The following is a 25,485-nucleotide window of genomic DNA, read 5'->3' on the forward strand; positions in this document are numbered from 1 at the left end:
AAAATCGAACTGAAAATCTCTTACTTACAAATAAAAAAGGGAAAATTAGGTTCTCATCCTTCTTTTTGTTACTCCATTGATTAAAATACTATTCATTTTCAATTTTTGATCAAGGTCCTTGGGTATTAATAACATCATTAATTATTTGAATAATAAAATATTTTTATTTTTAAATATAATCATTTAGTGTTAAAAATGTTACAATTAGTATATTTATATTTATGGCTAAATTTTTTATCATATATTTTTATTTTTAGTTTGTACCTATTTTTAATTTGCAAATATTTTTTAATTAGTACCAATTTTCTTTTCATTTTTAATTTGTACCCATATATTAGTTTCTTTTTGTGCCCAATTTTTTAAAATTTTATTTGTGTTTGTACCCATGTGTATACCATCACGCGCATTGTATATTTGATCAATGATAGAAAAATTACATATGGTATATTTATGTTTTATGCCTAAACTTTGTATCATATATTTATATTTTTAGTTTGTACCCACTTTTAATTTGCAACATTTTTTTAAAATTTGTAGTATTTTCTTTTTAGTTTTATTTTGTACCCATGTATTAATTTCTTTTAGCACCTATATTTAAAAAAAATTCATTTGTACTCATAATTTTTTAATTTTTTATCTGTACCCTAAAAATTCATTTGTAGTATTTTCTTTTTAGTTTTATAATGTACCCATTCTTCTTTATTAATGTACCACTTTGTTATATGTGAAATGTACCTATTTTTTTGTAAAATTTAACACTATGGATACATTCTTTTGCCATTTGTTATTTCTTATGTTTACATAGTTTTTATCCATTTATTAAATCAAAATGTTTGAATTTTTTTATTGTAACCGTTTCTAATAGTATTATAATGAGGGATTTTAAATTTATATGATTATAAATCTCATAAAATATCAAACAATTAATGTCAAAACTATAAAAATATAAATATTAATAGTAATATAATGAGGTATGCAAAGTCAAGGGACTTTGATCAAACTTTGAATATTATTAAAGTTTTAATCAAAGAATGTTAAGGATTAGGGACCGCTTCCAAAATATTCCAATAAAAAAATCTACATCTAGATCATAATACTAAATGGTTGCTAACGCAATGTTGGGCATGTTACTCAATCCGATGTAATTAATAATCATGCATTTTGCAGGACGTGCACGTGTCAACATCTTATGTCATTAGGGTTTTACAATTCGATACGAAAAGTTGAAAGATAATGGGCCTATCCATATCTCCAGAAGAAAATGATGGCCCTGCAGCGTGCACATTGAACGCGTGGCATAATCTGCGTGTTCACGGCGACGTATGTCGGCTGCCCCGACCAACAAACTTAACCGCCCCAACCCACCACGTCAGAGGCCACGTAGGCCTCCACTCCCTTACGAGTTAAACTTACTGGAATTACGGATCACCACCTCTCCAACATGGAAATTAGACTTTTGCCCTCAAATAAACGGATATGGCTGGTGTCAAGAGTTGGAACTGTTGAACCGTGCTTTTGAACGTTGACTTTTAGATTAAAAAAAAGAACGTTGACTTGACTGCATGGATAGTTGGAATTCGAATTGGCTTCGACTAAAAGTCTAAAACCACGTTTTCCAGTCCGGATATAATACAAACACACTAAAGAACACATAAAAATATCATCATAGTTATTTATGGAATGAAACTTGTGACTCATTGAGTACTATTGCACTATTTTGATAGACCATTAGGGAATTGATTGGCGTTATACATCATCTTATGATATTTGAACGTATTCATACCTAACATACGTTCGTAATTTAAGTCAATTTCACGTTTTTGAGCTGAATAGTTGACAAGGGAATCAAATTTTTACTAATCAACTTTGTGGAATAAACGTTTTCTTTAAGTGGTGATAGAGATGAACATAAAAATGTAAACATTTTTAAATGGTGATTGTGGTATTCTTTAAAATCATGGGGAAGGGATGGTAATTTTGACAAGCTAAGGACCAGTCAAAAAATAGAATCTCTTGCCCCCTAGAATGTTTGGTAAACTTGTTTGGCAACATAGAATTTAATATAAATATTTTGACCTTTGAAAATTCATTGACGTTCAAATTTTTACACCCAAAAACCTATTCGGAAAAAATCCCAAAAGGAAAATATCTGATACGCTTTGCAGTTGCACCACGAAACGTTATCCTGATTGAGTGAATGCAGATATCATGGCAGATCATAAATTGATTTTGCTTCCCATTTCGGGAAACATCAAATTTAGTGAATACTAATTATCCCCGTCGAATTATGAGGATTTAATACCAAGATTAGCAACTAAATTAAAAATATTAAGATTAGCTTGAAATATATTTACATTTAGAGAGCAAATAGTTAAACCTGATCTTGTACTATGGATGGTAGTCAAGGGAGAGAAAATTACATACAACTAACAGTATATTGTGTGGAAGGAAGTATTTGAGTAATTTAAGTATTGTTATGCATTTTAACTTTATTATATGACAATGTAGGATTAATTTATAAAACTGTTGTATGGTGGCATTTTAAACAAATCAAATATTGTCATGAGTTTTTTTTTTCTTTTTTTACATGACGATGAAAGATTAACTTGAAATACTTCTATCACGTGGCATGTGCATGGTGTGATGAAATACACAGGACCTAAACCCTATGCGTCAACAAGGTCCAATAGAGTCGACTCAAAACTAATCCAAAAGTAGGATATTTTCCACCAAACTTCCTTTTCCATCTTCCGTCCCATCCTACGTCTCATGCCTCCCAATTTACTATATATACCCGCACACGCAATACCCGCATACTCCTCATCTGCCCCTTAGACTTTTAGATACATACAAAACATATAGATATACACCAAACAAAATAGGACAAGTATATACTTCTGGGAGGAAGAGGAAGAAGAAGATGGAGAACAGAAACAGCAACAACAGCAGAAAGATGGAGGAGGGATTTGAGGAAGTGGGGTTTCCAGTTCACAGCCAAGTGAGGAAGATCAAGCAAGAATCCGACAAAACCATCGACTGGTTGCCGGGAAATCCGGAGATGAGAAGACCCGTCTTTAAAGAGATCACCAGGCAGGTCTCTCGGTCTCCTCTCGGAATTTCTTGCAGGCCGATCTCCGTCGGCGACTCTTAAGATTTAGGAGTAGGCGGGCTTTGATTTCTGGGAACTGATGGGAGGAGATGATGGGGGTTTTGGGGATCTTTTTTGCATCTTTCTGCTCTTGCTCCCCTGTTCTTGTTTTCTTTTTGGATCTGGTACTTTTAGACGTGTTCCCTGTGTAAATACATCTTTGTAGTTTATTATATTGTAGTTATGCAGCTATGCTTGCGAAATGATTTCTGCTCTTTTTTTTATTTATTTTTTTCTCTTTGCATCTTATTTAGTTATGTTTGTTAATTTTCTTTTAACGTGATAACTATATCGATCATAAGAAAGTAATTTTCAGTTTTTATTTATTTTTAAATAAAATAAAAAGTAAAAAGTAAATAAAAAGTAAAAACAAAATAATTATTAAACGTCCTTTTACAAAAAATAAAAATAAAATGGTTATAAACGGCTCATTAATGTATTTTAAAAACTACAATTGAGTAAGAATATGCAGGAAAGAAGCTGATATTCTTAATTTTCGGCTCCTTTTGGAATTTGGCCGTCTGGTTTTGATTGATTTCGTATAATATCAATCAGTCCTCCGTAATATATTTGTTCTTCTCTTGACTGTAGAAATCGGTTTATCAAAGATTTGAACCAAAAGGCCTACCAATCATGTTATGTCATGAAAAGTGAAAACCCTGACGAGAAGAACTTTATCGTAACATAGTGTTGTTGGGGCGGTATCACTATTTTATAAACCAATTACGCAGTCGAAATCAAAAGTTGAGATGAATAATAATACACAATTGGTTTGTGCTACTGTTATGTTTGGCTTTGCACTTTGGTAATACATAGTTCTCTTGGTTTTTGGTATGAATTTAGGTTTAAGTAAATTGTAGCTATAATCCTTTAACTTTAACTTAATTGGAGCAATAGTCTCTTAACTAAAAATTCATTACCATTGGTCCATCAACTCATCAAAACGTATATCTATGGTCCCTCAACGAAAAATCTATTATAATTGGTCTCTCAACTTTAATTAAACTGGAGAAACGATCCTTTAACTTTAACCCAATTGTAGCAACGGTCCTACCAATATAACTTGTTTTGACAAAATTTTTGACATAGTTGACAAAAATGACCATAATTACACACTGTGATGAGTTGAGAAACCCTAATTATATAAATGGTTATTTCAACATAACTTATTTTGACCAAATTTTGATGAAATTGATGAAAATGACTATAGCTAAATATTTTGATAAGTTGAGGGACCAATAGTAAAAGATTTTTAATTGAGGGACTATTGCTCCAATTTAATTAAAATTGAGTGACCATTACTACAATTTACTCTTTTAGTTCTTTGTGTGAAGAGTCACGGTTGGTGTTTGTTCTATTCCTGACCAACCAAAGTTGGTGGTATAAAAATAATATACTATTACATGAGTAATCCAGAAAGACTAATCTTTTGGCAAATTTCGATTGATTGTAACTTTAAAGGTGTTATTTATTTATATATATTTAACTTAGTTTTAGTTGAAAAGGCAAGTTGCTGATATTTCTATGTTCTAATTGTTTAATCGTTTCGGATTGGATGACCAAGGCTAAACCAGTCACATTCAGGGCCAGGACCCTTTTTTTCCTATAAAGTATAAACCCCTTCATTTATATTGACTTCATAAGGATTCGACGTGAAAAATAGAATGTCGGTTGTCGATTACTTGACGTGCTCTCTTCCTTCTTTAACGGGTATGAAATCAGATGCGTAAGATAAACTTACACAAACAAAGTTACATTGACTTAATAAATTATAAAAATGGAATTCAATTATGCAAGAGTTTCTCATGAATATGCAAATTCACATTGACATTTTCCCCATTCACATTCAAATGGAACGCACAATGAGAAAGATAAGGGAAAAGACAAATATGCCTTCGAAACAAAGCAGTGGTAGTGTATTTAAGTACCATTCGACTTCGGATAGGTACAATTTTTAATACACACGTACATACGGCCTACTCTTTGTAAAAGTAGCTTAATTATGTTAAACCCTTTCTCCACTTCTTCCTAATTGTATAGAGAATAACAAACAGAAATACAACAACTTTTCATTAACCCCTTCCTTCTTCGTTACATCAGCTATTTATCCTCTCATTCCCAACTAACTACTAACACCCACGCACACGTGTCATCATTTTATTAAGCCATTTGGCAGCTACTAGGCCGTAACCTATCAAATTAGTTGGATGATATTTCATGGCATGTTCAGTAATTCCTTAAGTCCCTGCATAAGTGACATGGCCAGTAATTTAGGAATTCTTTTGAGACCAAAATATTTGAGTCTCAAATTGTTTTGAGAGCTCCCTTACGAGTGACATGGTCAGTAATTCAGTATGTCCTTACATAAGTTTTTCTCATTGAGGTCAAGCTATTTCATGGCGCATCTATGCATTTCAATATATTTTGAGAGCTGGTAATGGCGTTTAGTCCTGCACTCAAGGTCTTTTGTTTCCTAATCAATATAGTTTGTATTAAAAAACTGCATCATTTAGGGGCTCGTTTGGTATATAGGATTGGATTAGAATAATTTCTCAATTTAAAGGTATGTTGAGCGGAGATATGAAAAAGAAAAAAATTGTCCAACTAGAGGTTAGATGATGAATTACTTGTGGAGAAACTTATCTCTGTTTCCTTTTCAAAATAGTAAGATTAGAATAATGATTGCCTTTTTTTAATGTTTAATCCTCTTCTAATTGGAATGAAAAATCCTTTGCAGTCTGTAAAATTCGTATTCATTATTTTTGGAAACAAACAAATTCGCTTTTGCAAATCTCAATAGAACCAACCAAATCACCTTTCTCCTCCACCTCCTCGTCGCATGAGAGCTGCTGCAGTGGTAACAGTACTGCTGCTGCATGATGCACCCACATCAATGTGTATGTGTGCACCATCCCTGAATAGCTGCAAAGCCTGCAAGACTTTCTCTATGCTAGTTTTCGTCTTACCTGCAATTTTGGCTACTCACATGTATACAGAAGATATCATCATATGTATATATATAATACATGTAATCTTTTAGAAATTTTGAGTGCAGTAGACCAAACGAACATGGATACACTTTTAATACTTTTTTATTTTGCAAGGATCCTATGCCCAACATGAATAACACACGACAAATGCATATTAGACAACTTTCTTTTTCTTTCGTACGTTTTGCTGGAAGCCAAACAAAGAGACCCTTCAGGAAAGCTTATTCATTTTTGCTAGGATTCTATACCAACATGGAACATGCGTATATAAACACCTTCGTTTTTCCATTGTTTAACTAAAATCCAAAGCAATAACACCTTAAGGAGAAACCAACCCTTCTCACACAACCTTCTTTTCAATTCATCTCACACTTCTAATACTTTCTGGTTTGCTAGGATTATCTTTTACTAAACATGCGCATATAGACAACATTATAAGGATTTCCTTAATGCTCACGAAAAATATTTCGAAAAAATAAAAAAATTTGCATTTTTTACAGAAAAAGTGAATTAACACTCATGGTTTTCAGTAGGTTTTGCAAATTCGTACATAAATTACCGTTCAATCCATTTATTTTCACCTTCGCCTCACTAAAGTTTTGAAAATTAAGGTGAGACTTTCTGTTGAGATTCTTGAGTTTATCCCATTTGACAATGTTCTGGCCTCACTACTATATTTTTCACTTATTGTTTTAGTTTTCAGCTTAAATACTCTACTAAATATACATTTATTGCTCAATACATCGTAAAACTGCTTCCAAATTCCTTAAAAAGTTTAACTTAATGCTCAGGAAAAATATTTTGTGAAAATAAAATATTTGCATTTTTGTCAAAAAACATGGGTGTTAGGCGGGCTCAACGCACACAAAACGAGGCGAACTCAACTCGTGCAAAACAAGGCGAGCTCTGCTCACAAAAGACTGGGTGGGCTTCTGGCATGCAAAATGAAGTAAGCTCGCGCAATGAAAACGAGGTGAGATACGTCACACAAATCGAGGCCAACCATGCGCACGAAAAACGAGGTTAGCCCCTTGCATGCCCGAACAACGAGGACAAAAAAAGATGGGCTTCTGGCACGAAAAATAATGCGGACACCTCATATGTAAAAAGAGGTGAACCTAGGCATACAAGACAAAGCGAGCTCCACGCACACAGAACGAGGTGAACTCTCGGGTGCTCAGAAAACGAGTCGAGCTCCATGCACGAAAAATATATTTTGAAGAACATGAATATGATAGTTTGTAACTTTGTTGTAGTGGTAAAAGAAATAAAAGAAAAATTAACAAAAATGTTTTGAAATTCAAGATTATGAATCATTTTTGAACATTTTTGTTATTTGTTTTTATTTCTCTTACCATTACAACAAACTATCATATTCATGTTCTTTAACATATATTTTTCTGTACAAAAATCTATTATAACTCGGATCGATTTAAAATCTAAATTTAAAGATATTTGGGCTGTTTTTTTAGTTAATTTTTCTTTTATCTAAATCCAAACTACATACTAATAGAACATTTTTGTCAACCAAAAGAGGGTGAAAGATTATTTAATAAAACAAAAATTTTGCTTTTTTTTTAAGAATCACCTATAGGTAATTTTAACATCTCTAATTTAAAAAAAATTAAAAAATATACACTAAATATAAATGTTAACATCTCTATATTTTTCATTTATTTTTTTACTTTTCAGCTTAAATATTATACTAAATATACACTTGTTGCTCAATAAATTGTAAATCCGCTTCCAAATACCTTGTAAAGATTTCTTTAATGCTCACATAAAATATTTCAAGAAAATAAATGTGGATTAAACACTCACAATTTTCGGTCAGTTTTTTCAAGTTCGTACATAAATCAACATTCAATATATTTATTTTTACCTTCACCTAACTGTGAAGTTTTAAAAATTAAGGTGAGATTTTCCGTTGAGATTCTTGAATGTAGAACCCCATTTGACAATGTTATGGGCCTCACTAGCCTTGGAATGGGGCACGATTTGGCTTCATATGGCGCCTAGGCTTCAATTTGATTAGGCAAATTTTATTGTGCTAGAAGCAGTTTTTCAATTTTGAGGGAGGATTATCAGTTTGCCTAAGCCATGAGGCTCCCATTTGACATGCTCTAACAAAATAGAAAAGAGTCTTGATCTTGCTTTTTATTTGTGTAACTACAACTTGCCAAAAAAACTAGAAAGAGTTATTTTTATTAAAGAAGATCAAACGTTTGCATTAACTAGTGACCTACAAGATCAAAAGTTGTACCTCATAAGATAATCCCACTTATTGATATCTCATGTGGGATTTGATGACATACTAGTCTTTTCCTTATTTCTAGCAAAGTATATATAATATATACCTGCCAAATTGAAAGAGCTTGCTACTGAAAACGATGAGATAAGCTCCTCTGTTTGCAATCCAATTTGATTCTTTCATGTAATTGTGCAAAACCCTAGTTCCATATATACTCGATATGATTCTTACATTGTATTAAAGATACATAAAATGATAAACACAACCACTCGCACACTCTAATTTAATTTTAACAGTTGATTTTGTTAGATTTATTCAATTGATAATACACAGACAACATAAATTGGGTGACATGAAACACATGTGACCATTAGATGTGCAACTTGGGTCGAGTCAACCCAAATCCGCCGGTGCCTAACTCGATTTCAAACCCGATCAAGTGAGTAAGAACGAAAAAACCCTGCCCAAACCTGACCCGACTTCAACCCGATCATTTTTTGGGTTGGTTCGATGTCTTTCTTACCCATGTTAACCTAAACCCTACCAGATTTTGTGCTCGAATTCACTCATGCACAAATTAACGATTCCACTTCATATTATATAAGTTATGTATGAGTTTTGTAATTGAAGTTTATTGTCGGTTTTATATGGATAATAAATGATAATGTTACTTTTACATTTCTTTTGGTTGAAGCTTTGATATACGTCTTGTAATTTAATTGATTAAAAACGTTAGAAATAGTCTCCAAGATGTTTTCTATAACTTTTGTGTGGATGGTGATGTGCACATGAAATTTTAACTAATATTAACGTTGTTTGGTTTAAAATTTGAAAAATCATGCAAAATAAAGTGTTATAAGATTGAACTCAATAAAATTGGGCAAAACCGAACCCAACTAGAATAAACCCTAACCATACTAAACCCGCATGGAGTCAAACCCAACCAAAACCCGAATTGTGAAGGTTGGGTTGACCATCCAACATGTCCAACTCGTCTGAGTTGCACCCCTAATGGTCGTCACTTCACACGTAGGCCAACCTCACTCTAATATTATAAAGAAAGTTGAGGTTCCACTATAAAACCAATTGACAATATAGAAAATAGCTAAACTCATTGTAAGCTCTAGCAATGTTTAAATCCATCACTTATATGAGACTTTGTCGTTCACGTTCTTATATTAGAAACACATTAAAGATAATCAGCACAACGCGTTTGCAATTCAATCACATTTTTTTTTTTAATCAAATGGAATTAATAGCTTTTTTTAATTGTTAAAAGCGCATTTAGCCTATCAAAAGCAGTCCCAAACATGGCTTTGACCAATAGTCTTTGATATGCTTTTAACAAAAGGACTTCTAAGAAAACGCTTATGATTTAAAGTATTTTCTATCATGATTTCTAACAGAGGATATGACACAGAACCGAATATAATGACGTTCTAAGATTCATATAGAAAAAGGTTTTGTTGTTGTTGATTCTTAAAGTGCCCATTCCATTTTGCGCCTTGTTGCTATTGGGTCATGGAAATGAGATTGGATGTAGACCAGTACACATATGTTTGGGTCAAGTGAATAAAACGGGGGAGGCCCGGGAGTGACCTGCACACAAAGGGAACGGTGGTGGGCCTGGCGGCCGGAGTGGTTCGTGGTGAGCACGCAAATACTTGGAGACGAGTCAGAGGACTATATACAAGTGGCAGTAAATGAAGGGTCAGGTCAGAGTCTGCGATTTCGGTGACGAACTACCCTCGCTGCCTTCCCCTTTCCTGTTTCCTTATCCCCCAAGTCACACCCTCACTATAAAACCACTCTCTCTCCTCTCCCCCTCTCTCATCCCGTTTCTTCTCCGGGTCGGTTTGTGTCGTCTCCGAGACAAACCCATCTGAAAAATATCCACCTGCTTAGGGACCCGCCGCACAACACCAACGCACACACAGAGGGAAGAATATTTTCAATTTTTCTGTTGTTGTTGTTTTTCACTTGAAATCCCAGAAATAAAATCTAGAAAGAGGGAGACTCACCGGAAGTGCGGGAAATTTTCTCTCTGCTTCTTATCATCTGGGTGGGACAAATCCGATCAGGTAATTACTTGATTAATTTATTTTGGTTTCTCTTTTTATTTTTTTTTGGACTTCGAATCGGATTTTTAGTTGTTTCGATTAGGGTTTCTGTTTTTCTTGTTGGGTTTTCAGAAATTGCTGGAAAGTTTTGAGCTTGATTTGAATTATATTTGAATGTTTTTTTTCTTGTTGGGATGTCACAAAATGTTGGAAAGTTTTGAGCTTGATTGGAATCAAATATGAATTCGTTTTAGTTTAGTGAACCCATGAATGTTTAGTGTTTTGTTTGTTGAAATTTGTTAATTAATTTAACTCCAAATTGAATTCATTGATTGCAGTTACAGGTTGGTTTTCTGGGCGTGGATTTCTTTGAGGAGTTATTTTGTTCTGATTCGATCTCCTATTTCGGCACACTGTCGGAGAATAGGAGGTCTGATAGCCTGGAGGTTTCGCAGAATATGAGTTTTCGTGTCCAAAATGAGCGAAGGGATAGGTCCAGGTTTCCTGCTCAGCCTGCTACTCAGCCTACTCAGCCTGCTCGTCGAGAGTGGGTGCTGAGAGGTACCGACCCTACCACTACCACTGCTGCTGTTAACCCGCCACCAAGAGTCTACCCGAACAACCCGAATGTCAATGCCAACCAGCCTAATCCAAGATTCAATCCAAACAACCCGAACGGCAATGTTAGCCAGCCTAATCCAAGATTTAATCCAAGCAACCTGAATGGCAATCTCAGCCAGCCTAATCCAAGATTCAATCCTAACAACCTGAATGGGAATGCTGGCCTGCCTAATCATAGCTCTGTTCCACCATCAGAGATTCGGCCACACAGAGGAGGAAATAATGGCGTTATTAAAGGCCATATGGGCCAGTCAGTGAACCATAGAAGGGAGAGGGGAAGGAGTGAGAATCAGGAGGAAAAGGGATTGAAGGACTCGAATTTGCCCCAGCTTGTGCAAGAAATTCAGGATAAGCTGACAAGGGGCACTGTCGAGTGCATGATTTGTTATGAAATGGTGAGGAGGTCTGCACCTGTTTGGTCCTGCTCAAGCTGTTACTCAATTTTCCATCTGAATTGCATCAAGAAATGGGCTCGAGCTCCCACTTCTATTGACATGTCTGCGGAGAAGAATCAGGGGTTTAATTGGCGGTGTCCTGGATGTCAGTCTGTCCAGCTCACATCTTCAAAGGAGATTCGATATGTTTGCTTTTGTGGCAAGAGGACAGACCCGCCTTCAGATTTGTATTTGACACCGCATTCGTGTGGTGAGCCTTGCGGGAAGCAACTCGAGAGGGAGGTCCCAGGCAATGGTGTGAGTAAGGAGGATCTTTGCCCTCACATTTGTGTCTTGCAGTGCCACCCAGGTCCATGCCCTCCGTGTAAAGCATTTGCCCCACCACGTTTATGCCCTTGTGGAAAGAAAACAATCACAACGAGATGTTCTGACCGGGCATCTGTTCTGACTTGTGGTCAGGATTGTAATAAGCTGCTTGATTGTTGGCGTCATCGCTGCGAGCGGACTTGCCATGTGGGTCCTTGTGATCCTTGTCAGGTTCTGGTTGATGCTTCCTGCTTTTGCAAGAAAAAGGTGGAGGTTGTTCTCTGTGGAGACATGACTGTTAAGGGAGAGGTGAAAGCAGAAGATGGTGTTTTTTCATGTAGTTCCACCTGTGGAAAAATGCTTAGCTGCGGTAATCATTCCTGCAGTGAGGTTTGCCATCCAGGGCCGTGCGGAGATTGCAATTTAATGCCAACTAGGATTAAGACATGCCACTGTGGGAAGACAAGCTTGCAAGAGGAACGACGGAGTTGTTTGGATCCGATTCCAACCTGTTCTCAATTATGTAGCAAGTCCCTCCCTTGTGAGATGCACCAGTGTCAAGAGGTGTGCCATACTGGGGATTGCCCACCTTGTTTGGTTGAAGTGACCCAAAAATGTCGTTGTGGGTCAACTTCTCGGACTGCGGAATGCTTTAAAACCACAATGGAGAATGAGAAATTCACTTGTGATAAGCCTTGTGGGCGGAAGAAGAATTGTGGAAGGCACAGGTGCAGCGAGAGGTGCTGTCCTCTTTCTAATTTGAATAATGCTCTCTTGGGGAATTGGGATCCTCACTTTTGCTCTATGTCCTGTGGGAAGAAGTTAAGGTGCGGTCAGCATTCTTGCGAATCGCTTTGTCACAGCGGCCACTGCCCTCCCTGCCTTGATACAATCTTCACGGACTTGACCTGTGCATGTGGGAGGACTTCAATCCCTCCTCCACTGCCATGCGGTACCCCTCCCCCATCATGTCAGCTCCCGTGTTCAGTCCCTCAGCCTTGTGGGCATACATCCTCTCACAGCTGCCACTTTGGAGACTGTCCACCATGTGCGGTGCCTGTGGCAAAGGAGTGCATTGGTGGGCATGTGGTCCTCAGGAACATTCCTTGTGGGTCGAGGGACATCAAATGTAACAAGCTCTGTGGGAAGACAAGGCAGTGTGGTATGCATGCTTGTGGCAGGACTTGTCACCCGCCTCCCTGTGATACATCTTGTTTGGCAGAACAAGGTTCAAAAACTTCTTGTGGACAGATATGTGGTGCTCCTAGGAGAGATTGCAGGCATACATGTACTTCACTTTGTCACCCTTATGCTTCTTGTCCTGATAGCAGCTGTGATTTTCCTGTCACAATCACTTGTTCTTGTGGCCGGATGACAGCTAGTGTTCCTTGTGATTCCGGTGGAAGCAATGCTAGTTTCAAGGCCGATACTGTTTATGAAGCTTCCATTGTTCAAAGGTTGCCAGCACCACTGCAACCAATTGAATCAACCAGCAAGAATATCCCGCTCGGACAGAGGAAGCTTATGTGTGATGATGAATGTGCTAAGATGGAGCGGAAACGGGTTCTTGCAGATGCTTTTGATATAACTCCTCCAAACTTGGATGCGCTCCATTTTGGTGAGAGTTCTGCTGTTTCTGAGTTGCTTTCAGACCTTCTTAGACGCGATCCCAAGTGGGTATTATCTGTGGAGGAGAGATGCAAGTACTTGGTGCTCGGCAAGAGTAGAGGTGCTACAAGTGGTCTCAAGGTTCATGTTTTCTGCCCGATGCTGAAGGAGAAGAGGGATGTAGTTCGGATGATCGCTGAAAGATGGAAGCTTGCAGTTCAAGCCGCTGGCTGGGAGCCCAAGCGATTTATTGTGGTTCATGTTACACCTAAATCCAAAGCCCCCGCTCGGATACTTGGGGTTAAGGGCACAACAACAGTGAGTGCACCCAAGCCTCCGTCTTATGATCATTTAGTGGACATGGATCCCAGGCTTGTAGTTTCATTCCCAGATCTCCCTAGAGATGCAGATATAAGTGCACTTGTATTGAGGTTTGGTGGGGAGTGTGAGTTAGTCTGGTTGAACGATAAGAATGCACTAGCCGTATTCAACGACCCTGCTCGAGCAGCAACTGCAATGAGGAGGTTGGATAATGGTGCACTATATCATGGCGCTATTGTTGTTCACTCCAATGGCAGTGCATCTATGGCGGCATCAGGTTCTAATGCTTGGGGTGGATTGGGGACATCTAGGGAAGGAGGAGCTTCTGCAGTGCTGATGGGTAATCCGTGGAAGAAGACTGTTACACGAGAGTCCGGTTGGAGGGAAGATTCATGGGGCGAGGAAGAGTGGCCTGGCAGTTCTACAGATGCGCCGGCAAACGTGTGGAATAAAAAAGCACCAATTGCTGCCTCAGTAAATCGATGGAGTGTACTGGACGGTGACACGGCATTGGGCTCATCCGCTTCATCTCTCAGAGTTGAGGACTATAGAAAACTGTCTTTGGGTCCATTGAATTCGGCCTTGGACTCGAAAGCGAGTGGTTCGAGTTCGAGTTCCACTTTTGAAGGGCAGCCTGTTGGAGTTATTGCAGAAACACCTGAAGTGGTTGATGACTGGGAGAAGGCTTATGAATAAAGATAGAATGGAGAAACAGATGAAAAAAAGTTTAGGACCGACGGCTTTGCGGGATTTGTAGTAGTTTTAGTAGATGTTCTGCCTTTTGTTTTCTTTTGTTTTGCATTTGGGGGTGATTAAATTTTGTAGCCCAAAGAAATGTTAGTTAGCTCCACGTTTTTGTATGAGTGACTTTTTGGATCAAATGGAAACCATTTTTCATTTTAAAGTTGTCTTGGTGGGCTGCTCGTTGTTGCATTTTTGTTTTAGAGATGGTTTGTGAAAGTGGATGACATACATCTAATCCAAGACTTCTCATTCTTTCTCGTCATGTAACAAAACATTTTCAGTTTTGGATCTAACAATGAATGAAGATTGATACCATTTAAATAAAAAATTTGGGAAGTGATGCTACGATCATGTTATTTGTGAGACATCTCTTGCCATAAGATCCTACATAGGGTGAGAACTGCACTAATAAGGTTGTCCTATCGAAGTTTATCTTTGCACAAAGGCAGATGAATTCTAATATATAACTGAGATATATCACATTTTCAGTTTTGGGTTTAACAATGAATGAAGATTGATACCATTTAAATAAAAAATTTGGGGAGTGATGCTACGACCATATTTGTGAGACACCTCTCGCCATAAGATCCTACATAGGGTGAAAACTGCAATAATAAAGTTGTCCTAACGAAGTTTATCTTCGCACAAAGATAGATGGATTCTAATATATAATTGAGATACATCTCTTCAAATCCCTCGCTGGTCCTACGTAGTATGAAAAACTGTCTTATTGAACTTTTTTTTGTTGATAAAAAGATTCTAGCATATGACTGGATATATATTTGCTCTCTATCTCTCACTTCAGATGGCTCCGTAACTCCCAAGTTCCTTTCACACCGCACCAATAGGCATATTTTTATATTTGATGTTGACCGTTTGATTGGTTGTGGTTTCGAACCTTCGAGAGTCAAGAAACAGATGAACAACCAAAGTTGGACAAACTACAAGTCCACTCCAAATAAACAACAGAAGATACGAACAGGCGAAACTCCAAATAAACAACAGACGATACAAACAGGCGAAATCAATCACACAAAACGAACATGTCACATGTGGGAGGTTCCTCCCTCCTACCCCAAACCCACCTCCCAAACGGAAAGGCATGTGAGATGTGGATGTGTATGTGATTTTCTCTAATATTAATATCTCGACACGGGGTATTACGTTTTTTTTCTATTCGTAGGTAGGACTTAAGATCGACTATCAGATAATGAGTAGGTACTTAATTTAATATGACCGGTCTATTATGCAGCTTAGATCATATCTCCTATTGATTCGTTCTAATGAAAAAATATATGACTGATTAAAATTTTCGAATAAATTATTCATTAAAAATCATAGGCGTCACTGTCAAACCGGCATTCCATCTCAACTACCGGTGTATATAAATATGAAATATTATCATCCCCTCATTACGATGTAAGTTGTAACATCACTCTCTCTCTCTCTCCCCCTCCCTCTCTCTCTCTCTCTCTGTGTAAATTGGAGGTTTAAATTCTGTATTGTGAACTCCGTGTGTGAAGCATTGTGTAAGTCGCTTGGCAGTTGGCATTCTCTCTCTCTCTAGTTTCTTATATATAAAATCTGCACAATAACGTTTGTTTAGTATCCATCGCTTTAACTTTTTGTTTTCAATCTGTCTTTTGATCTCAGACGTCCATGGAACCTCAGCTCATTGCTCCTAACCAGTTCAAGGTAACTTTTTAGCTAAAAAACTTGTATGTAATTTTTTTTTTACTTGATTTTATTGGAAAAAGTTGTCTGGTTTGTACTAAATGGCTTTATGAACTAGCTGAAGCATTGAGCCATGATCTCACTCTACCATCTCCGTTTCGGGTTGTTGTACTCACTTGACTTGCATTGATCTGATATTTCTGTTGCTAGTATTTTTTTAATCCGTTACCATGAAATTGAAAAAAGAAAAAATAGCCAAGATCCAAACTTTCAATGTTATCTACAGAATACTGCTTAAGACTGTGTTCTCGTGCATTTACTGTCCGAATCGGAGTTTTTTTTTTTATCAACGGAGATGCGGATTCAAAGTTTCGAACTTAGGACAATTTTCAATAGGCTAGAATCCGTTACTTGAACGAAACTAGATCTTGTGAAATCAAATTGAATAGAGAAGAGAAGTATCACTAGACAGTGGTTAATATCTGTCTAGATTTGATCGATTGGATCTACTTACACTATGTTTGGATGAAGACATTTAAGATTACTAACAAATTTTAAAATGATGGTAATTGAAATGATGAGAATTTATTTTCTAGAATTTGTGAATTTTCTTGTTTGGTTAACCTAAAAGAATAATGGAATTGAATACGGACATTGTTATTTTTAAACTCTCAATCATAGAAATTGGGAAATAACGCATATTTACATAGAATTTAAACTTGGTAATTGGAGGTTCCAAATTCCAAGTTTTTTTTCACGCGAAAATTCTAAATTTCTATGTTTATGAATCCAAACAAAGGAATTGGTGCATGTAAATTTATAAATTCTGACTTTTATCCAAATTCCAAGTTTATTTCCCTCATCCAAACATAGTGTTACAGTTCCCATTCTGATTTTGCGATCAGTATACATCACCTAAATTTTGAGTTGATAATATGCAGGAGACATGGAAACACACACTTCTGTTGTCATTTCAGAGCCTTGGAGTAATATATGGTCAAATGAGTACTGCTCCCTTATACGTCTTCGGGACATTGACTGCAGATGATATCACATCAGAGGAGACCGTTTATGAACTATTCTCCTTCATTTTCTGGACTATTAACATCATTTCTTTACTCAAGTATGCATTTATAGTATTAACAGCTGATGACAATGGAGAAGGTAATGTTCTAGTTTCGTCACAAGTGCAAGAATTTATTTTCGAGGATTTCCCATTAGATTAACTTTTTACTTTGACTCTGTTGTAGGTGGTACTTTTGCTTTGTATTCACTTCTGTGTAGGCATGCCAAAGTTGGTTTGCTTCCAAATGAAAGTAGTGCTAATGACGTTATGCATTATGAGACGGGAAGTCCTTTCAAGATAAAGGCAGAATCAAGGGCTCGAAGAGCCATAGAAAAGCTTAGATGTGGCCATTATTTGATGCTGTTCCTGGCTCTTTTCGGTTCCTGCATGACAATTGGCATTGGGGTGCTTACCCCAACTCTTTCTGGTTTGGCATTCCTCATTTTTTTTTAATTATAAATTATACTGGAAATTTATAAAAAAGTTTACTTTCTGCATCGAACTTATGCCAAATTTGATCATATGTACAGTTAATATCATTTTATAGATTAAATGATTTGTTTTCTGTTCTTTTTCTTAACCAGTCTATTCAGTTTCATCTGGAATTCAAAGATCATTGTCGGATATTTCACACAGAAGTAAGAGCTGCCTGTAAATTCAGTTACAGATATATATATTTCTTTCAACCATCCTTTAATCGCCATATAGCCAGCCACTACTCTGACACAAATGTATCTCGTGGCTCTTAATTTCTAACCAGTTTCAGCGTCGGAAAAACAAAGGGAGGCCATATCTAGAGCTTTAGAGAAATGTGAGTATTCTGTCATCAAGTAGATACATCCATTGACTTTGTTCCACTTTCTTGCTTGTGTTGTTTCGTAGTCAGTGACCTAAAGAAGGTTGAATACTTTTCCCATGATAACTAACATCACACCTGGAAATTAACATATAGACAGTAAATAACACATTTCTGAGCCAGTCAATCGTGCTAGCTAAAGTTTATCCACTTCCCACGGCATCTTCTATACTGGTCACGATTTGGATATCCTATTTGTTTCAGATGTCCCGGTTTCCACTGCATCTGCTATATTGGTGTGCCTCTTCACACTACAGCACTACGGGACTCGTAAAATTGGGTTTATTTTTGCTCCAATTATCGTCGTTTGGCTGTTCTTTATTGGTGGAGGGGGTGTATATAACATTTTCCACTGGAACAAAGAAATTCTCCTTGCTACCTCCCCCATGTACATGTACAGATTTTTCAGGAATATTCACAGCAAAAGTTGGAGGTCATTAGGCAGCATTGCTTTATGTGTAGCAGGTTTTATTCTATTCCGCTTCAGCCATATATTCCCATGAGCTTCATATAATGCTTTTGTTTTATTTTGGAATCATATGTTTTCACTAGACCTAGTTTTTCATCCAGAAATACTGTTCACTTTTGCAGGATCGGAAGCAATGTTTACATCTCTAGGTCATTTCAGAAGGAAATCAATCAAGGTTTTTGATACATCTCATATTTTTTCAATCATATCTAAAAGTGTAGTTGGCAATTGAAATGAACTTACGGACGGTGTGTCGTGCTGCAGATGACATTTGTATGCTTCATATATCCAGTCCTTGTTTTAAGCTACGCCGGTCAGGCTGCATATATCTCCAAAAACTTGGATGTTAGAGATTTCAATCATCTCAGTCAATCCATACCTAGTAAGTTGTATGATTTTTTTATTTACTTGTTTTGTCTGCAATTTTTGAGATTTCTAACATGTGGAATGGATTGTGTATGAAAATTCCAGAACAAATGCGCCACTGGTTTGTAGCATTTTCCCTTCTTGCTTCTGTTGTGGGAAGCCAGGCAACCATAACAGCATGTTTCTCCATTATAAATCAGTGCCTGGCACTTGGTTGTTTTCCGAGAGTAAAAGTTATTCATACATCAGATAAGATACACGGGCAGGTCTACATTCCTGATATCAACTGGCTATTGATGGTTCTAAGCCTCGTTGTTACGATTGGTTTCCATGATATTATCAAAATTGGTAGCGCGACAGGTATTTATTTCCCAACTAGCTATCTTCTTGTACTATAGTTAACTAGTACAAAAATTCCTGACATGTTTTATGTCGGATAAATATCAACAATCAACGATAAATTTATATATGCTAATAAATAATAATTGTGAATAAATAATTTAACATAGAATGAACAAAATGAAATAATATTAGGCAGACGAATTGAAGATCGAGGCTTGCGTACCGTAATGTCCTTGAAACAGAAATTTCATCCCTACTCAGTGCTTGTAGTTCTACAGACGTGTGCTTCACCAGATTCAACGATCTAAGTCAAAATTCTAGTACCAGAAAACTTGACTTCTGGCGAATTTCTTTGTGGTTCTCTCAGTAAGAATGTTTGGGATTGTAGAAGAAGAATTTTATTTTTCTGTGTTCTAAATGTCATGTAGATAGATGTATATATAATAGGTTTATGCCTGTTCGCAATAGGTATGAGAATGTGATGCTTCTCTTCAGATGGGTGTTTTGTTCTCTAACGTTCTTTCATCACTTCAAACTTCATCTGAAAGATGAGTCTGTTGATATAAAAAATAATTAATTAATCAAATCCAAAATTAATTAAAAAATTTAATTATTAGAGCCTGACCCCCAAGGCCCATGGCCCTTCTTTTGATAATTAATTATTAATTAGTACACCCAAAGTCTAATCCTAAGATTGAGCCCAATTTTATTCTTTTTGGTCCATTACTCTAATCACTTTTTATAAGGAACAAAACTTTATAAAGTGAAGACACCTTTTGGTAATAACTAATGTGAGACAATGAAATTTCTACTCAAAATTTCCAACATTTTATTCTCCCCAGAAATGCTTGTAACAACAATTGGTTGTCTAATCGATGTTAGCTAAATCTTCCACAGGTTTGGCTGTAAGTTCTGGAATGCTTGTAACGACTTGTCTCATGTCACTAGTAATTGCGCTATATTGGGAGAAAAGTTTGTTTGAGTCGGTCTGCTGTCTAATATTCTTTGGATCCATCGAGGTGATGTATGTATCGGCTTGTATGTTGAATTTTCACAAGGGAGCTTGGTATTTGGTTGTCCTTTTGGCAATGTCCCTGACTATCATGCTTTCATGGCATTACGGAACCAAGAAGAAGCTCGAATTTGATATACAAAACAAGGTCTCTGCAGAATGGCTTATAGGCATTAGCCCGGGCCTCGGAGTTACTAGGGTGCCCGGGATTGGTTTCATTTATTCTGATATAGTGACAGGAATTCCAGCTTTCTTCTCACACTTCATTACCAATCTTCCAGCGTTTCACCAAGTTTTGATTTTCGTGTCCTTCAAGTCTCTGCCAATGCCTTATGTCCCTCCAAGTCGGAGGTATCTTGTTGGCAGGGTTGGCCCGAGGAATTTTAAGATATATCGCTGTGTTGTGAGATATGGATATTGTGATCCTATTAGGGACACTGATAATTTTGAAGAACAGATTATTAGTTCGATTGGTGAATTCATTTGCATGGAAGAAAATGATTTTGATTTCCAAAATTCATCCGAAGGAAGAATGGTGGTTATTGGAAACCCACCAGCTGATGGAACCGGAAGTGCTTTGATTCCTTTGAATGATACAAATTCATATGAGATGGAGTGCGTAAGTATGGCGAGCAACGAAACTCGGTCTCCATTAGGTGATGCAATCGAGAGTGGTTTTACGCCGGTGATGAGAAAAAAAGTCCGGTTCATGTTGCCTCCGAATAGTCCGCAAATGCACGTATCTGTGAGGGAGGAGCTGCAAGAACTGATTGATGCTAGGGAGAGTGGGACTGCATACTTCTTAGGGCAGGTGCATTTAGCAGTGCGTGACGGATCAGACATTCTAAAGCGATTGCTGATCATGACTTATGTGTTTCTTGATAAAAATTGCAGAGAGCCTCCAGTTGCACTCAATATTCCTCATGCTGCTCTTGTTGAGGTTGGCATGGTCTGTTGCATATGAATTGTATTGCCAGACGCCGTGCGGGCAGGGGATCGAGCAACGAGTTGTACAGAGAGCGAGAGGAGAAAAAGAGGACAGAATCTGCGATCGGAGGAGATATAAGAACTGCTAGTTTAAGTTTCTACCTTGTACTACAAGATGTCAGGAGTAAAATCTATACTGCATATATGAACAAGTATTTGTGGCCAGGAGTAATGCTACGTGCATGCCTAGCATATCCTTTAAGCGGTGGATCGGGAAGAGATCCTTTCCGGTCTCTCCCACCAAAGTTAAAGTCCACTCATCTGAATTTTGAAATTTAATCCAACGGCTATAAGGAACCTCTTAAAAAATTATAATAATTTTAACTGTTAAACAAAATTTTAAGGATCCGGATGAGTGAACTTGGTGGCTTTGGTGGGAGAGATCCAGGGATGATCTCTTCCCCGGTGGATCACATTCACCTGTTAAATTATTTCTCTTGAAGCATTCAACGCAATTGATCACTGACATTTTTACTTTCTGTATAAGACCAAGTTATTTAATACCAAATTAGAATAGCTAAAAACCCAACAGGATCCTCTTCGGATCATTTTTACGATAATTCTGAAGATCTGTAAATTGTGTTCGTTTATCGTACATTGTGTGATTAGTTTTTGTCAAATATTGTTTATGTTTATTTTTGAATAAAAATATTTAAAATAATTTCTAGCCGCATGATATACGATAAACAAATAAGATTCACAGATCTCTGAAATCCTCACAAAGAGGATCCGGACTAGAACACTTCCAAAGTAATAAAAAGGAAGAAAAAATTTATCCTTTACGAGACTTTGCCTGTCGTGTCATCCTCTACATAATTAATTGATTCAAATTTACTGCCAAATATTTTTGGTAATAAAAATTTGACAATTATTTTAAAACAAAACGGTGAACTCATTGAACGATCCACGAATTTGTTTTCATAACTTTTTATTATTGATAAAAAAAAAATTGATTGAAATTTACAGCCAAACATTTTTGGTAATAAGAATTTGACAATTATTTCAGAACAAAAACGGTGAACTCATTGAGCGATCCACGAATTTGTTTTCATAGTTTTTTATTATTTTATTAACAATAAAATTAAGTAAGTTGAGGTTTCACTATAATATATCATAAGTAATATGAGGAACAATATGATGGATGATTAAACTCACTATAATAAAAAATATATATATTTTAAAAGGTTTAAATTTCCATTAGAAAAATTCAAATAGATCCATGAAGGGTGAGATATAGTTGCCCCAAATAAATATGAACAATGACAATACAGAAAAGATATACAGGAATTTGAAATTTGGAATCCTCGCCATAAACTCATGCATGCCTATTGTCATTGTGGCTATATTGGCCAGGTGAATAATATGATAGATGATTAATACAAATTACTAGTGTATTAATACAAATGAAAGCCATATTAATTATATATTACACTATTAGTTATGAATGGGGGTCCTCCTTCTAGCTGGGGTGTAATCCATGACCAGGAACTCCAAATCTTGTCCAGTTATGAGATTTTTCTCTCGTTTTGTTTTGAATGAATCTGGATGAATGGTCTTGGCGGCTTCGTCTTGAATAAGATCTGCACTTTTTTCGTCGACCCCTATAACTCCTGATGATGCGTTGCGTGAAAGTTAACAAGGAAAATATTATCATATCATATTAATTAAAGAAAAAGAGAATTTACCATAATCTAATTAAGTATAAGGAAAGTAAAACTAGAATTTGATGAGAGTAAAATGAACATATGTCTACCATCAACAACGACGATTGAGATGATGAAGATCAAAACCACGAACGCAAAAACGCGCTTGTTTAGCCCTAACACCACCATTGCAACTGTTTGAAAATCTAGGAAATTATTTGAAATTGAAAATGTGTTTATAAGTTCTTGGCAAATATTAAGGTATGTTTCTGCAGCTTGTGTACCTTCCTCTTCCGCTGACTTAATGAGTTTGCTTCCTATGTGTGTGAAGGTCGTGACTCTAATTGGATATATATGTGAATATGGGGGCAGCTGGATGATGGAGTGTAAGTTAACGTAGGCATAAGCAAAGCCAGAGGTTTTGAGCATATGATGTCAAATTATAATATCAACTTCAGTCAAATCTTCGTACGGACATAATTGTCCCAACAGTAACGTACTATTGATTTTTTTCTTCTCATACATGTATAGCTAGTTTTCTTGAATAATAATATTGATGACATAATGTGCTTGCCATATACAATTTTTTTTGTCAAAGCTTGCCCATTACATAGTATAGTAAAATCTTGTTGTTCCCTTATGTTGTACTTTTATGTGTAAGTAGAAGCGAATTTTAACAAACTACGTAGTAAATATCAACATCATAGGCGAACACGAAGAATTAAACAATCTCAAAATAAAAACACAAGAGATTTACATGTTCAGCGTAAAATCTATGTTATGGGTGAATCACGGCGAAGAATTTCATTAAATTAACAAATGAAGATTACAAAGAAGTGTTTAACTCTCACAACCAAAATCTCACAAATTACAATGCCTAAACCAAACAAATAGAGAACCCAAAACAAACGAAGTAGTCTCCCCCCAAATTATTCTATAATTCCCAAACTCATAAATTGATTCTCACCAAATTGGCATTCAGGAGACTGGTTCAGTGTTGACCAGTTTAGCAGATTCAGACTTACTATTCATTTTTTTCTCAACGAAGAGCATTGCGACGGATATACACATGGGCTTCTTCCAACTAGGGAACACTAACAGGATCCTTGCGCAAGATTTCACCTCGAATTTTTTCAAATTCGGATTCGAGGCCAGCCAAAAAAATATGCATTCTCTGGCGTTCAATCGATTGTCTGTACGCGCGCTTTCACATAATCTTCATCCTTCATAGTCACCTTGTCACGGCAGTTCGCATGTTCTTCAATTATTATTATTTTTTTCTGTTTTTTTTCAAACCTAGCTCATGATGTCAAGTTAGAATTCGTAAATGCTTTAATACTATTCTTCTCACTATGAGGAAATATATATAGTTGTAACCCTAATCACAATTAATCTAAGAATTCTATTAAGAAAAGGAATCCTCAATATAATCAATTATAATAATCACATTCCTATTCTACTATATTCTAACAAAATAGAATTCCAAAACGAAATAGGTAATACAAACCAAATTTTCGCATCATTCTAATTTTGAGCTGTAAAACAACACTTTATATTTCTGCTTTTGGTGGCTTCTGGTCACCAGCTGTATGGTATATATGCGTATAACTAAAACTTTGAAGCCTTAATTAGTTACTTACGTACCTGTACTTACGTGCTTCATATACATATTTTCTCCCATGCATTATAGCCAGGATTAATTTGAGATATTATACGTAAATAGTAGAGGAGGGCGATAAGCCAGCATGTACATATATATGCAGGTGGTTGCAGTTGATCGATCGAATTATTTGTGAACGAACATATGCATACACTACTAGAAAATCTAATTTTGCCGACGAATTTTAAGCCAACAAAACTTATTTTGTCGGCAAAAAAGTTTTTACCCGACAATTTTTTTGGTTTGTTGGCTAAATACGAGCACCAAGGTTAAGGTTTTGGTAAGAACTTCTCCCGACGACTTAAGGTTATGGCCAACAAATATTTTGTCGGCGAAGATATTGTTAGCCGACAAACTTGATTTTTATTGGGTAAGAATTTGGTGGGAGTTTTCCCGCCTTCTTGAAAATGATTTTTTTTTTAAGTCGCGCGTTTTCTTTAATTAAGTGGGCAACAAAAAAATTATTTTGCCGTTTAGAATTTTTTTTGAACAATTGCCGGTTAGAATTAAAATTGGTAATCTTCAAATTCCTAAACCTAATTAATTAAAAAATTAGCGCCGGGCTTCTCCCTCGTTTCTCACATATCTGTTGCTGCCTCGTCTCTCTCGCTCTGTCGTCTTCCGTTCGTGGACTCGAATCTGCGCTACTATTCTACAAAGTCTTCGATGCCACCTCCTACTCCAACTCTGAAATTACCTTGCAGTCATCACCCTGTAGGCTCTAGATTGGTTTCTCATCCCGATCATCTGGTTAAACACGAAAACCCCAAATCTCCACAAATACCGAATTGTTTCTCTCGCAGCCCACTCTTTTAGCCTCGATCTGCTCCGGCTCTCTCTCCTTCGGCCCGTCTATTCAATTCCCAATCACAAACCCGCAACGCGCCAAAGGTATAGCGGTTTAGTTATTTTCTTTTTATTTAATATAATTTTTAATTAACTAGATGCCATTTTGTGTGATATTGG

General features: G+C 36.5%; 1 protein-coding gene and 1 long non-coding RNA gene across 3 annotated transcripts; one reads left to right on the plus strand and one right to left on the minus strand.

Annotated features, from left to right (window-relative positions):
• The first annotated feature begins 10,084 nt into the window (after nt 1-10,084).
• LOC126626006 (NF-X1-type zinc finger protein NFXL1-like) lies at nt 10,085-21,829 on the plus strand. 2 transcript variants are annotated; one of them, XM_050295165.1, is made up of 11 exons: nt 10,085-10,470; nt 10,788-14,384; nt 17,060-17,282; nt 17,369-17,611; nt 17,769-17,822; nt 17,945-17,995; nt 18,245-18,505; nt 18,632-18,684; nt 18,774-18,891; nt 18,981-19,235; nt 20,115-21,829. In XM_050295165.1, the coding sequence occupies exons 2-11, from the start codon at nt 10,908-10,910 to the stop codon at nt 21,191-21,193; spliced, it is 5,814 nt and encodes a 1,937-aa protein (XP_050151122.1). In that variant the 5' UTR covers nt 10,085-10,470; nt 10,788-10,907; the 3' UTR covers nt 21,194-21,829. The 2 variants fall into 2 exon arrangements, with proteins under 2 accessions (XP_050151122.1, XP_050151121.1); XM_050295164.1 differs by lacking the exons at nt 17,060-17,282; nt 17,369-17,611; nt 17,769-17,822; ... (4 more) ...; nt 18,981-19,235; nt 20,115-21,829 and having other exon boundaries at nt 10,098-10,470; nt 10,788-11,168; nt 11,217-14,604.
• A 613-nt stretch (nt 21,830-22,442) lies between these two features.
• On the minus strand, nt 22,443-23,188 carry LOC126626880 (uncharacterized). The gene is made up of 2 exons (XR_007624797.1): nt 22,970-23,188; nt 22,443-22,826 (listed from the first exon to the last, which is right to left on the minus strand). It is a non-coding gene; the product is annotated as an uncharacterized LOC126626880 (long non-coding RNA).
• Between the last annotated feature and the right edge of the window lie 2,297 nt (nt 23,189-25,485).

The sequence above is a fragment of the Malus sylvestris genome, chromosome 6 (genome assembly GCF_916048215.2).
Source record: "Malus sylvestris chromosome 6, drMalSylv7.2, whole genome shotgun sequence".
NCBI classification, from domain to species: Eukaryota; Viridiplantae; Streptophyta; class Magnoliopsida; order Rosales; family Rosaceae; genus Malus; species Malus sylvestris.